The sequence below is a fragment of the Amphiura filiformis genome, chromosome 3, assembly GCF_039555335.1.
Source record: "Amphiura filiformis chromosome 3, Afil_fr2py, whole genome shotgun sequence".
Taxonomy (NCBI): Eukaryota; Metazoa; Echinodermata; class Ophiuroidea; order Amphilepidida; family Amphiuridae; genus Amphiura; species Amphiura filiformis.
In genome coordinates, this window is record NC_092630.1 from 36418658 (window position 1) to 36431806 (window position 13149).

General features: G+C 38.5%; 1 protein-coding gene across 1 annotated transcript in view; it reads left to right on the forward strand.

The window, feature by feature from the left end:
• The first annotated feature begins 7585 nt into the window (after positions 1 to 7585).
• The window catches only part of LOC140148438 (N-acetylglucosamine-6-sulfatase-like), a 53507-nt gene continuing 47943 nt past the window's right edge, over positions 7586 to 13149 (forward strand). Inside the window, 2 exon segments of the mRNA XM_072170376.1 lie at positions 7586 to 7681; positions 11848 to 12025. Coding sequence (XP_072026477.1) covers positions 11903 to 12025 — 123 coding nt within the window. The 5' untranslated portion in view covers positions 7586 to 7681; positions 11848 to 11902.

Here is a 13149-nt window from a genome sequence, read left to right on the forward strand (position 1 = left end):
AAGATGCCTGAGATGCATAGGGCCTAACCCAAAATGGTCGCTTTATGCAGGGTTCAAATGTCAATATTGATTGGCTCAGACCTTATTTATCAATCATTGTGCATTCATTTCATCATAATTATTTAGAACTTAGTTTGACCAATCTCCGATGTAGAGTTTTTGAGATAGACAAAAGGTCAAGTGTCAAATTTTGGTTCAGGGATCAAAAGTTGAAAAATGCCCCTTTACTCAAAATTATCTCAAATTGCTCCGCTTGCAAACCAATGGTCATAATCAGGGACAGGCGATTTGCGCGGAACTTTTTTTCCGCGCAATTCCGCGCAATTGGCTATTTTTTTTCCTATGGGCAGGGATACATGATTTGCACTGAAAAAAGAGTTCCGCGCAATTTGCTATTTTTTTCCGCGCAAATCGCCTGTCCCTGGTCATAATCTGTTTGTCGCAAATGCATGCAACATTCAACAACAAACCCCACTGAACGCCTGTTATATTAGGCCTTTAACATGTTTAATGACAAACTGTTCTTGGTTCACTTCTGACAAAGGAACAATTTGAGACCATTATAGCTACCATTCAATTTTTGACCATGAGAATTTCAATAAGGCCTACCAGAATGTAGGTTTTACGGTTCTTGAGTTGCTACAGGGAACATTGTCAAAAGGTGTAAGTTTTCTATATTTTGACCAATAACTCAAGAATTTACAGAACGATTTTGAAAACCATTTTCGAAATTATCTGACAAATTTATTGATCTTTTTATGAAAATGTCAAAATTTATCCACGGACGCGGACGGGCGCACGTAAAGCCTGCGCAAGCCTACACACACAAAAAAAAATTGCAAAATTGCGTCATTTAACAATTTTTACATTCGAGATCATTTGTTTAAAACTGCAACTGTTAGATCAAATGAAGTCCAGTTTTTGCAAACGATAGCTAAAAAGATGCAGCATCTACATTATGAAAGCTCCGCGTTGATATGATACTTGATAGAGGAGTTCGCAATTCCGGACTTTGCTGGATGGAATGCACGATAAAATCCAGCAAATATAGTTCACAATCAAAAATCGAAAATTTGAGGGGATCAATTCGGACAATTCCGTGATTTTTATGCATTTTATTGCATTTCCAAGCTTTTTCCAGTAACATTAATTGGCAACTGGTATTCTAATCGTAAATCCAGAAATTCGATTTATTGAAATTTTACTTCTCATTGTACTTGTAGGGAGTGTGCACTTAATTTCTAGAAGGCTCACTACCCCGGGGGGGGGGCACTTCAATTTGAAATGGATATACTAGGGCTGGCACTTTCGCACTAAGCTGGGGGGGGGGCATTCGATGAGAGCAAAATGTAAAAAATATGGGGTCAATGGGTGAGAGCATGATTTTTGGCATTCGGTGAGAGCAAAATGTAAAAAATATGGGGTCATTGGGTGAGAACATGACCTTTTTTAATGGCATCTTTGGGTGAGAACTGAAACAGCGCCACAGAAACCTCCAAAATCGAATTTCTAGTTCTAAATGGCTTCAAATTTCTTTGTTTTTTCAAAATAAGTAACAAAATCAGTGATAAATGAAAGTTGCTGTTCAAATTGAACTTGTAAGGGTCTTTGGGTGATCAAATGGAAAAATAGGGGGTCTTTGGGTGACAGAGCATGTGTTCGTAAAAAAATATGGGGTCTTTGGGTGACATCGATGCTGAAAAAGGGGGTCTTCAGCCCTATACATACGCGTCACCTCCAAAGTTGGAGTGCCCCCCCCCCCACATTATTGTCGGGCTCGTTTTGTTCGTTTCTTCTCCTTCTCAGTTCTTCTTCTTTTTTGACACCCTATTACCCTGCACTGTCGCTCATACAGGCTCCCAAAACAAAGTTTTCACGATAAACGTTTTCAGTTTGGTGATTTCCAACACAGCTCACCCCTAACATGCCTATAACTGCGATTTAATTCGCGACCAAAAATTAACATTAGTCCAAGAATCGTATTTTATGATGGTTTACTTGCAAATGGTTTCAACAGCTTTTTGGAGGAATGAAAAATGGAGTTTTTCAAGATTTTTTTAAAAATCTTGAAAAACTCCATTTTTCTTAAAAGAACTTGCAATTCAAGTCAGTATTTATTACCGGCGTACTGAAACATCGTCAAACACGCTCTGCTGAAAAACGGTATCCGCAAGAAATCTCTGCTGCTCTGACGACATTCTGCATGATAGCTCATGATGAAACTTTATGTCGTGTCTCGCTTTTTGTATCTCGCTTCACCATCATGCTCTCGCTCGTCGACGTTTTTTTTTCAACGGGCCAAGATGGTGAAAGCTGAAGAAGGGGACGGGTGCGTGCCAGTGGCGTAGCACACCACTCCACGCCATACATAAATTCTGCCAGTCACATTTCCCCAATATGAAATTTTTTAAAAGTAAAATTTCAATTTTAATTTTACTTCATTAAAGTTTGGCGGAGGCGGGGTTCGAACTCACGGCGGCGGCGGACTGCTTTGGATACACTATGAACCCAGCGCCTTAGACCACTCGGCCATTTGTCTTCTTGGAATTCATTTGAAACTTATTTGAAGGTATAATCGCAACTTCAACATAGGCCTACCACGTGACAAGCAAAGGCAGAAAACGTACCATATTTTGGAATTTTATTTGCCTAAAAACATTTATGTGTATTATTAGCGCTCAATTAAGTTAACTGCGTGTTTTATACAAAACAAGAGCGATAACCGCACCTTAGCTGAACCATGTGGCTTCGGCAGTATATTGTGGTAGGCCTATACCACTGTCATCATTGCATTTAAATTTCAGCTCACTTGAAGCATTTTGAAAACTTGACATTAAAATTCATTTAAGGTCATTAAGGGGCAATAAAGGGGTCAAATTTTGACCCCTTTATTGCCCCTTAATGACCTTAAATGAATTTTAAAATATTTTAAACATGTTTAGAATGTCATAAGGATCATTGCGTTTAAATTGCAGCTCAATCGGAGCATTTTGGAAAACTTGACCTTTGACCCCTTTATGACCTTAAATGAATCTTAAAATGTTTTTAAAATGTTTAGAATGTCATAAGGATCATTGCATATAAATTTCAGCTCGATTGGAGCATTTTGAAAAACTTGACCTTTGACCCCTTTATGACCCCTTAATGACCTGATATAAATGTTTAAATGTTTTAAACATGCTTAGAATGTCATAAGAATCATTGCATTTAAATTTGAGCTCAATCGGAGCATTTTCGGTTAAAATGACCTTTTTTGACCCCTGTGACCCCAGGATGACCTCTGACGTTTGGAAATATTTTTATTATATTCTTTATGTTTTCCTCTTTCATATGACACCACTCATGGGGTCATACCTTCGTGGCATTTAGAGATATGTCCATTTCAGACCAAATGGTTAGTCAGTTAGTAAGCTAGTAAGTAAGTAAGCTAGTAAGCTAGTAAGTAAGTAAGCTAGTAACATTCACTCATATAGGCTGATACCATTTCATGGTTCAGCAAAAATCCAATAATAAACAGTGATAACTGGGCGTCTGTATGGACAATACATTATATCGATTTTGACACGTGCTTGTGTCTCAGTACATTTCCATGGTCAGTAAAATACTATAGAGGAAAACCTACCATTTTCTTGTATACACGTTCGATGTTTTTATCAATTACATAAAAATTCCATTTTAGACCCCAAATGTTTTTCAGGAAATAAAAGATTAGATTACCATAAAAACGAAACAGTAATCTTTTGCCGGGTCTAATGTAATATTCACATAGGATTTTCAACGTTTTTTCTATCCTTATTTTTGCTCAATTAAAAAAATATTTTGGCGTATATAAAATTGAAATAAAATGCTCTGCTTCTTAAACGACATCAAATGTGCCACAATTGGGTATCACGAATCGTTATATATGATGTGCAGTTAATATTCATATTTTCTTTTATGCAGAGGATGCTTCAGTTTTGACAGGAAAAATATTTTCTTGAAAACCCTCTCACTCGGTTATTTTAAAAGGTAACCACGCTTCCCTAGAATGTGCAATAAATTAGCATTAACATTTTTCTTATTCTAACAGCAAGCGTTTCTAGAATGTATTTTGGCGAAATGTGGTGTGGTGGCGTAGCTAGGGCTCGTGGCGCCCAGAACTACTAGTAGTACATAATGACGCCCCCCGATTCTTGAAACAAGAGCGCGCGAAAATTTGCACAAATAGGGCCTACCACTAATTAATCTTGATTAAAATGAAGTTGAACATCGGTCTTAACTAATCTTTAAAATGATTTTGTGCTGAAATGCGCGCGAAGCGCGCGAAAAGTTTTATTCTCAACCCCTTGGAGGGGTGCAGAATCGATGTTGATTTGGACAATTCGGCGCCCAGGGCACGTGCCCCCCCCCCCCTCACTACACCACTAAGGGCGACGCTCAATCCGGATCGTGAGGGACACAAGTTTTGTTAAATATGACCGCGAAGCGCGACACAGGGAGGTGTCTGACGGTGCCCCTTCATTATTTTGTTGGGAAATTTTACCAAATGGGCGCAAAATGATATTAATTTTTGGTGGACACTTTTTACACTGTGATTGTGTAAAATGTTAGTTGGACAAAATGTAGCAGTTTGCAGTTCATTTATATCTATCGCGTGCCTGGACTTTTTGTCGAGGGAGGGTGGCAAAGAAAACAAAATTACCCGGTGAGCATTATTCCGCCCGATTTTGCTAGGATATTCATATTTGAAGTGAAAATTGCCCGGAAAAGTTGATTGGTTCATTGCGCGCAAAAAATTGCATTTTTACACTATTTTATACCCAACTTAAAGTGTTTACCAAATATGTACATATTTAAGCTATAAAGCTAAGCTAAGAACAAGGATTTTCCCCTTTGAGTTGGGGGGGGCCAAACTCATCAAAGAAAAAACTTCAGGAAGGAAAATATTTAGACCCTGCTGATTAATATTTTAGTCGGCCTCTTCACGTGTATCTGCAGACGTCTTGTTCACTTTCTTCCTTATACTTCCAGGGACAATGCACCTATTGTTCACACAAAACTTGTTATACTATTTTAGCTCCCAATCAATGTGACGGTGCGCGCGAAAAAAATTACAATTTTATACTATTTTAGCAAAAAATCATATTTATTTTTATGTATTTTTACTTACTTAGACCAATTCCGTAGACAAATGAAGTATTTGCCGAAACGTGGGGGGGGGGTAGCATTTGATATTGTGTCCCCATCCCATCCTCCCCCGGATTGACGCCCTGCAATTCAGTCCTATTATTTACAGTCCTAACTTAAAATGCCAATCCCTTTCGGATGTCCCGTCGTACCCAAAATCCTTACTGCGAATTCCTGCTCGCGGATGAAAACACATTGAGGTTAAGTGTTCAGTCCACCCCCGGCTTGTTCAAATTAGTAGGCCTAATTTTCGCGTGGTGCGCGCTCCACAAGTTGGTCACACATTTTTTGAAAATTTTTTAGAAATTCATAACAAAAAAAAATGCCGTGGCATGATATGCAGCGTCGGTCAATTGTCATTGTCATAAGCTCATGAACATTCATGAAGGGAATAAATGAAAGGAGAATGCATAATTTAATTACCCGATTTCTCAAGTTTGTATAGAGGTAAAGTGACTTTTCAGGCCCGGAGGGGGGAGATTTGACGGTTCCGGAGGCGAGCATTCCCCTTGGCTATACATTATGTACCATAGGCGTATGGGGGTGGGGGGGGGGGGTGGCTGGGTGGATAAGTCCCCAATATTTTGCTAGGGGGATTGTCCATGCGATCATCCTCCCAATGTTGTATGTATGTGGGTTTCTGACCAAATACCTGTTATTTGGCAATTTTTTGATCCCCCCTCATGTCCTAAAAAAGAAACCAAAAATATATGTTAGGCCTATTAAGGGATCTGGAATGAGCGTTTTTGTATTTTTTTGTGGGACATGAGAGCACATCAGACATATCGAATTGCATTCTGAATACGAAGAATGTCTTTCTGATATCAAATAATTTTCATTTTTTGAAATTCACGATATAATACAAATTTTATGACAAATTATTGAAATTTGATATTTTTCACATTTTTGAAAATCCATATCTTCAATAGTGATTTATACTTAAAGTGTATGTAGCTGGGAGGAAAAGCCGACGATCAATTGAACATTTTGACCTTTCATATTGAAGATATATGGATTATTTTCCGAAAAAGACCTAATTTTGTTTGTGTGTTTTGGGAAAAAAATCCACATCTTCAATACGAAAGGTCAAAATTTTCAATTGATCGTCGGCTTTTCATCCCACCTACATACACTTTAAGTGATTTATACTTAAAAGGGCATTTCCTGATCCACAGCCTCATCCCCCACTTTTCTCAAAAAAAGTTGAGATTTTTATATCACTGGATACCTCTGGCTACATAATGTTTATGCATGTACAAAATATTTCTTGCAGAAGTTAGCAGAGATATCGTGAAATTTGAATTTCGTTCTACAACGCATTGTCAATGGAGCAGTGTAATACACATAATCATGCATAACTCGCGAACGCAAAATCGGAATCAACTGACATTTTGGGAATAGGTTTTTTCGTGGATATCTAATGAAAAATGACATAAATAGAGGATGCTAGGATCACGAAATACTCCTTTAAAGTGTATGTAGCTGGGAGGAAAAGCCGACGATCAATTGAACATTTTGACCTTTCATATTGAAGATATGGATTATTTTCCCCAAAAGACCTAATTTTTTTTTTGTGTTTTGGGGAAAAAATCCATATCTTCAATACGAAAGGTCAAAATTTTCAATTGATCGTCGGCTTTTCATCCCACCTACATACACTTTAAGTATAAATCACCAGATTTATAAAGTTTACTTCGAGTACTGTTAAATATCAAAAATATCAATTTTTAATCATTTGCCATAAAATGTGTATTACATTGCGAATTTCCAAAAATCAAAATTAGGCCTATTTGATATCAGGACATTCTTCGTATTCAGAATGCAATTCGATGTGTCTGATGTGCTCTAATAGCTTCTAATGTCCCACAATAAATACTGTCCAAACGTTCATACCCCATCCCTTAACTCATTAGCTAAAAACGACCGTTTGGGGTTATCATTGGAGTCAAATTTATAGTATTACACCCAAATTGTATTTGTAAAGTGTGCAAATTTTGCTGATTTGAAGCTTCAGAGTTGGCCTACACAATTAGGGCCTATTGAATACGTGGCCCCGCTTACCCTAAAATATTTTGATCCTCCTTATTAAGGACAGAATTTTTTTCTATCCCCTGTGAGACATACAAACTTTCTCAAAAACCATGATTTTTCATTTTATACCGAAATTCATTTTTGTATCCAAATAGCGTTTGCAACAGAGCACTGTGCTGTGTGTCGGATCATTGTTTACTAAAACGTCGTCTGCACCTGTCATGTGACAAACACAAAGTCATGTGATCAATTAAGCGTTTTAAAAAGAAAATAAGTTCTCTAATAAATTGGGCATACTAATTCAACTACTTATTGCTTAAACCTATATAATATAGCTCGACTAAAATTTATATATACTTAACAGATAATAAGACTGTTATAAATTCTAAAACTTGGGAATATATATGTAAAAAGTTATTTTGAGAATTAAACAGCGCTTCTAGATTTTATCCATCCACCTGCAATGGCCGCCACCTTGTGAGAGGTAGGTTAGCTTCCTTCTTTATGTTATTATCATTTCATTTATTGTCCTTTCGTCTCAATCGTTGATGCCAGAGTTAGAACAGATTATAAACATGATATAGGAAGGACTCTGCGGATTGACATGTGCAGATCTAGCCTAGTTTTGTAGATGAGTTTTATAACTCATGAACTAAAACTTGAAACTTTATTTCATGACCGGCCATGATCATGATGATGATAAATAAGCTTACTGTTATATTTCTGTCTCTGCTTCCGTTCTTCTCAGACACGAGCCCATCCCGTCTAAAAGTGGGTTTTATTATTTCTATAGATTGGATGCTAATTTCTATTGTGTTAATTTCTGTTGTGACAAACACGCATCCATTCAATTCTTTCTCACTTCAATGGACATGGCATGATGATGATGGTGAATAAAAATGATGGCCATTGTTGAGGTCGCGTCACTGAAGTCATGAAAAGATTGTGTGTTTGTATTGTTCTCAGAAAAAACCCTGAGTTTTCTATCTATGGTGCTCTAGCTGAAATACAGCAAGATAATGTAAGAAACACCTATAAGAACTCATATTTCCCACGTACCACACAGGAGTGGAATAACCTAACTGACAATATCATCACTTCTCAAAGTGTTAAGAGCTTCAAGGCACATCTGCAGACTCATCTAAACCTTAACTAACCAGCATAACCCCCCTCAAGACATGCCTGGCTTATATGCTCAAAGTTTGAGCCCCGCCAGTAAACGAGAAGAAGAAGATAGTAAAATGTAAACCTGTATTTTAGCTATAGAGTATTTCGAGCTAGTGCTTCTGCTAGTTCACCACAGTTCCAATTATTGAAACTCCTGGCCCCGACTGTGGAGTTCCAAGAAGTGCTATGCATGTGTCTCCACGGTTTAGTGTGCATTAACGCCGGTTCACTTTTCCCCACTTGATTCTTGGGGTGTTGAACTGTACTGAACCAGATTAACATATGCGCCACGTTTTGTAGGCTCCGATTGCCGATTACATAAATGAGTGCAACTGGTAACCAGCCAAAGCCGGTACCAACGGTGAAAATAAGTGGGAGACGGGAGCCGTTTAGCCCCCAGAAACCCTGAAATGGCCCCTGGTCCCATCTAAATTTGAGCTGACCAGGGGACACTTTTCTTCAGAAACTGGCCCCTGGTCACTATACCCAAAAATTCAATTCCATAGCCATTAATGCATGATGAACTTATCCAGAACAAATATTGGCCCCTTGTTGATTAGAAGTGGCCCCTGGTTCCATGTTGAATGAAGTGAACCAGGGGCCATTTTGTGTAAAAAGGAGCCCCTGGTTCATTTCTTATTTTCACCCTTGGCCGGTACTGTGCAATGCCGTTCTGCTATTCAATTGCGTGATGCATTAGGTGACATGTATTTTCTACGTCATTTGCCTATACGATGATCCACCCAAAAATATACAAAATCATCGTATAGATCCCTGTACTACTTGGTCAGAGTCAAACAGGTTATCAATTATTGTCAATATTAATATTTTGTAATACTAATGAAAACAGTTTACACTGGAGACACCCGATGGCACTTCCTATAACTTGAGAACAAGTCCTCAACCCTCAAAGTACGCTCGAAATTTGTAGTTACTACATCTGAGTTCACCACGTAAACTTGTAGTCTTGTATGGCTCCACTGTTTGGAATGAATCCCCATCATCAAACTACCATCAACCAGGTTGAAGCGGAAGCCATCCAGAGGAGAGCTGCCAGATTTGTACAGAATGTGTACCAGTGTACTGAGAGTGTATTCAAACAGCATTACTCCAGCACCTGCAATGGACCTTACTTTAATCCAGAAGGGAAACAGCCATCAAGATCACATGTGATGTACAAGATCAGTAACAACCTCAGCGCCATTGACAAAGACCTGTACCTAAACCAGATGGTCAACACCAGCCTTAGATCTTAGTCTTACCATCCAGCCAGATACCAACTTCTCACCACGCACTCCACCAAAGACATATCTACAAATTCTCTTTCATGCCCACAGCAGTATGGCTTTGGAATGTTCTTCCACTAGACATCATCATAGCTCCATCATTGGACGTCTTCAGGGCTCATGTCTCTGCTAGCAAAATCTGCAGTGGCAGTTTTTACTTGCACTGTAAAATAGCGCACAACCTTTCACCAGCTTCACATGCATCTAGTTTTCACCTCAGCTTCACATCCAGAAGTGGGCTTTGCTGAGTATCAGGGTAAATTATGTGGATGGCTCAAAAGTACCGTAAGCTTATTATGTCGCCATAAGGGGCTGAATTCACAATACTTCTAGAAATTTTTTCCAGCCCCATCCCCCTAATGTCAAAAAGAAATCTACGCCATTGGTAATTAATTGAGATTGAACCATAAAAAACCTATTGACGTGAAACAAATTGCAAATATTTGATAGCCCCGTTTATGACATGCGACCATTATGTTTGTAAAATGGATTGGCAATTTACTGCTAAGGTTGTACACATACATTTTTGTAGAACTTGAATGTATTATTTAGTGTATCAAGGACCTCTTTGGATACATAAAGGAGTTAGGCAAAAGGCTTTAAGTCTTTTTATAATATTATAATGTTTCACTGTGTATTGTATATTTTTGTATGGTGTTGATATGAATGTGCTCCATCAAATTTAGAAAGTGTGCAAAACACTCCCATTCAAATGTTTGTGAGGCTGATCAAATTAGTGCCTGGTCAGAGTTTTGTATTAATCTGTATTTACTTGTTGACTCTGGCTCATCTCAGAAAAAGTCTTCCCTACATTGAATAATAAACTTCACTTCAATGTCCTGGCTGACTACTTGGTGCTAGTGATTTTTTAGCTTCTAATATGCCAAAAACCTGGAGCTTCCGGGTCCCCTGGACCCCACTGGGGCTCTCAGGTCTCAGATCTCAGATCAAATTAGTGCCTGGTCAGAGTCTTGTATTAATCTGTATTTACCTGTTGACTCTGGCTCATCTCAGAAAAAGTCTTCCCTATATTGAACAATAAACATCACTTCAATGTCCTGGCTGACTACTTGGTGCTAGTGATTTTTTAGCTTGTAATATGCCAAAAACCTGGAGCTTCCGGGTCCCCTGGACCCCACTGGGGCTCTCAGGCAGGCCCTGGACCCCACCCGTTTAACCCTATTCTATTACCCCACAAAAGTGGTATATTTGAATGGAATGGAGGTATCATATTAACTATTGCGTTGCAGTGTTATCGGTTGGGTAAAAACCAGTGATGTATCGTTCGAGTCCGGACTCGGACTCGAGTCCGGACTCAGGTCTTTTTTTTGTTGGACTTGGCTCGGACTCGGCACCCCGGACTTGGACTCGAGTCGGACTCGGGCACAAAAGGACTCGGACTTGGCTCGGACTCGGATACTAATGGACTCGGCTCGGCTCGGACTCGGACAAGCTGGACTCGGGTACAAGTCTGGTAAAAACCAATAAGTGGCATACCATTGGCAAGCTTGGACTTTAAGCTTTTAGAAAAACAAGCTTAATAATTAATTTTGTAAGTTTATGCAAATTAGCTCATGAATAATTAATGAGCTCACAGCCAAATATGATGAAAAAAATATTTTGATTTACATTTTTGAAGTGTATGAGTACATCAATGACAATGTGGCATTTTCAAGCAGTTTTAAATACACTGATGTGTATCTATACATAATAAAAACAAATCCGAGTTAATTTGGACTAAATTGTAAAAAGTTTATAGACATTTTTGGACTATTTTTAGGGCAAAATATGGCCTAAAAATGGTTAAAATTGGCAGAGTTCAACATTTTAAACCATTTTATGATGTGTAAATGGTAGTTATATTAGGGAAAAGGTTTTTTGTTGATAGAGAAGTGATAAATTATCAAAATTGTTCAAAAGATAAGACCTTATTTGTGTAAATATTTTTTTACATGCAAGTCATAATTTGTGCCATATGGCATGAAATTGATGGGGGTAATAGAATATGGTTAACGCTTTGTGGCAAGCTATCGCTCGCACATAAATACTACAACTTTTGATCAGAAATTGGGAAATTCCCCCCCTCGAATCTTGCCCCCGGAACATCAAGTCTGGTTACGCCCCTGCCTTTGGGTGTTAGGGTTAATTGTGTGCATTAGTAATAAATATGAATTGTTTTGTGATGTTTTTACTTCAGGCATAGGTGATTTTTGAGACTGATTTGGACAACTGATATTACCTAAGCACTTGCAATGGATAGGCAGAGTGTAGGGATAGTGTTGGTACTGTTATGTACCTGTCTAGGAGTTCTCACCAAAAGACCCAATATTGTGTTCATATTAACAGATGACCAAGATGTAACAATGGGAGGAGAGGTAAGAACATAACCCAGTAAAGTTACAGCATAATTATAGCGCATTTGTTTTCATATTCAATCTAATCCCTCAATCCTTGCCTGTTTTAGTGTATGTTTATATTGGGGGGGGTTCTTAGTGGAAATGCTTGAGGGTACTGGGATGTGCGGCAGATTCAGGGTGCATTTTCAGCCATTTAGATTAGACTCAGGTGTATTTTCAGCCATTTTGGTTTATTGATGACCTCAATGTGTGCCAAATTTTGAAAAAGTGTCAATTTTTAATTGTTTTTTAACCAAGTTTCAGGTCTGTTTTCAAGAAGTTCGGTTAAGAGTTGGGTAGTTTATCGCCAAAACCAAACCAAAGTTGAGAAACCCCAGATTTCTTATTTTTGGTGCATGATTTTTGCTGTATAATTTTGTTATGACATTTTGATTTGACAGCTTAGGGGTGGTGCAATAATTATGTGTACCCCGGGTGGTGAATTATAGGGGGCGGGGGCAAAGATTTTTGGCAGGCCCAAAAGGGGGGGACAAGCATTTTTGGCAGGTCAAAAGGGGGGTCAAGCAATTTTGGCAGGTCAAAAGGGGGGGCAAGCAATTTTTGGCACAGATATTTTGGGTACCGTTTCGATATTACGCCCTAAAAAGGCGTAGGAAAACGTTAATAACACATTCAAATATGCAAAATTTCCTGCTCGCTGCGCTCGCATTATATGATAAGTCAATTTAAGGCTTTAAATTTGGGTTCCCCAAAATCATGCATGTGTAAGGGGGGGGCAAAGATTTTTTGGCACGGCAAAAGGGGGGGCAAAGGTTTTTTGGCACGTTTTTTGGCACGGCCAAAGGGGGGGGCGATTTTGACAGACCACTTTGAGAATTCATCACCCCGGGGTACACATAATTATTGCACAACTCCTTAATTAAGTACAGTTCCATGCCACCTAAAAAAGGTATTCTAAAACTAGGTTTTCTAAAGTTTAGATAAAAAGTAATGCCAACTACATGCACACTCGATGATCATTACATTAGGCGTAAAAAGCATTGTTTGATTTGTGTAGCCCTGGCCCAACTGACCCTTAAAACCCAGATGTTTTTATTCCATTTTCAGAAAAATTGGTATTTGTCCAGCTATTTTTAAGCATA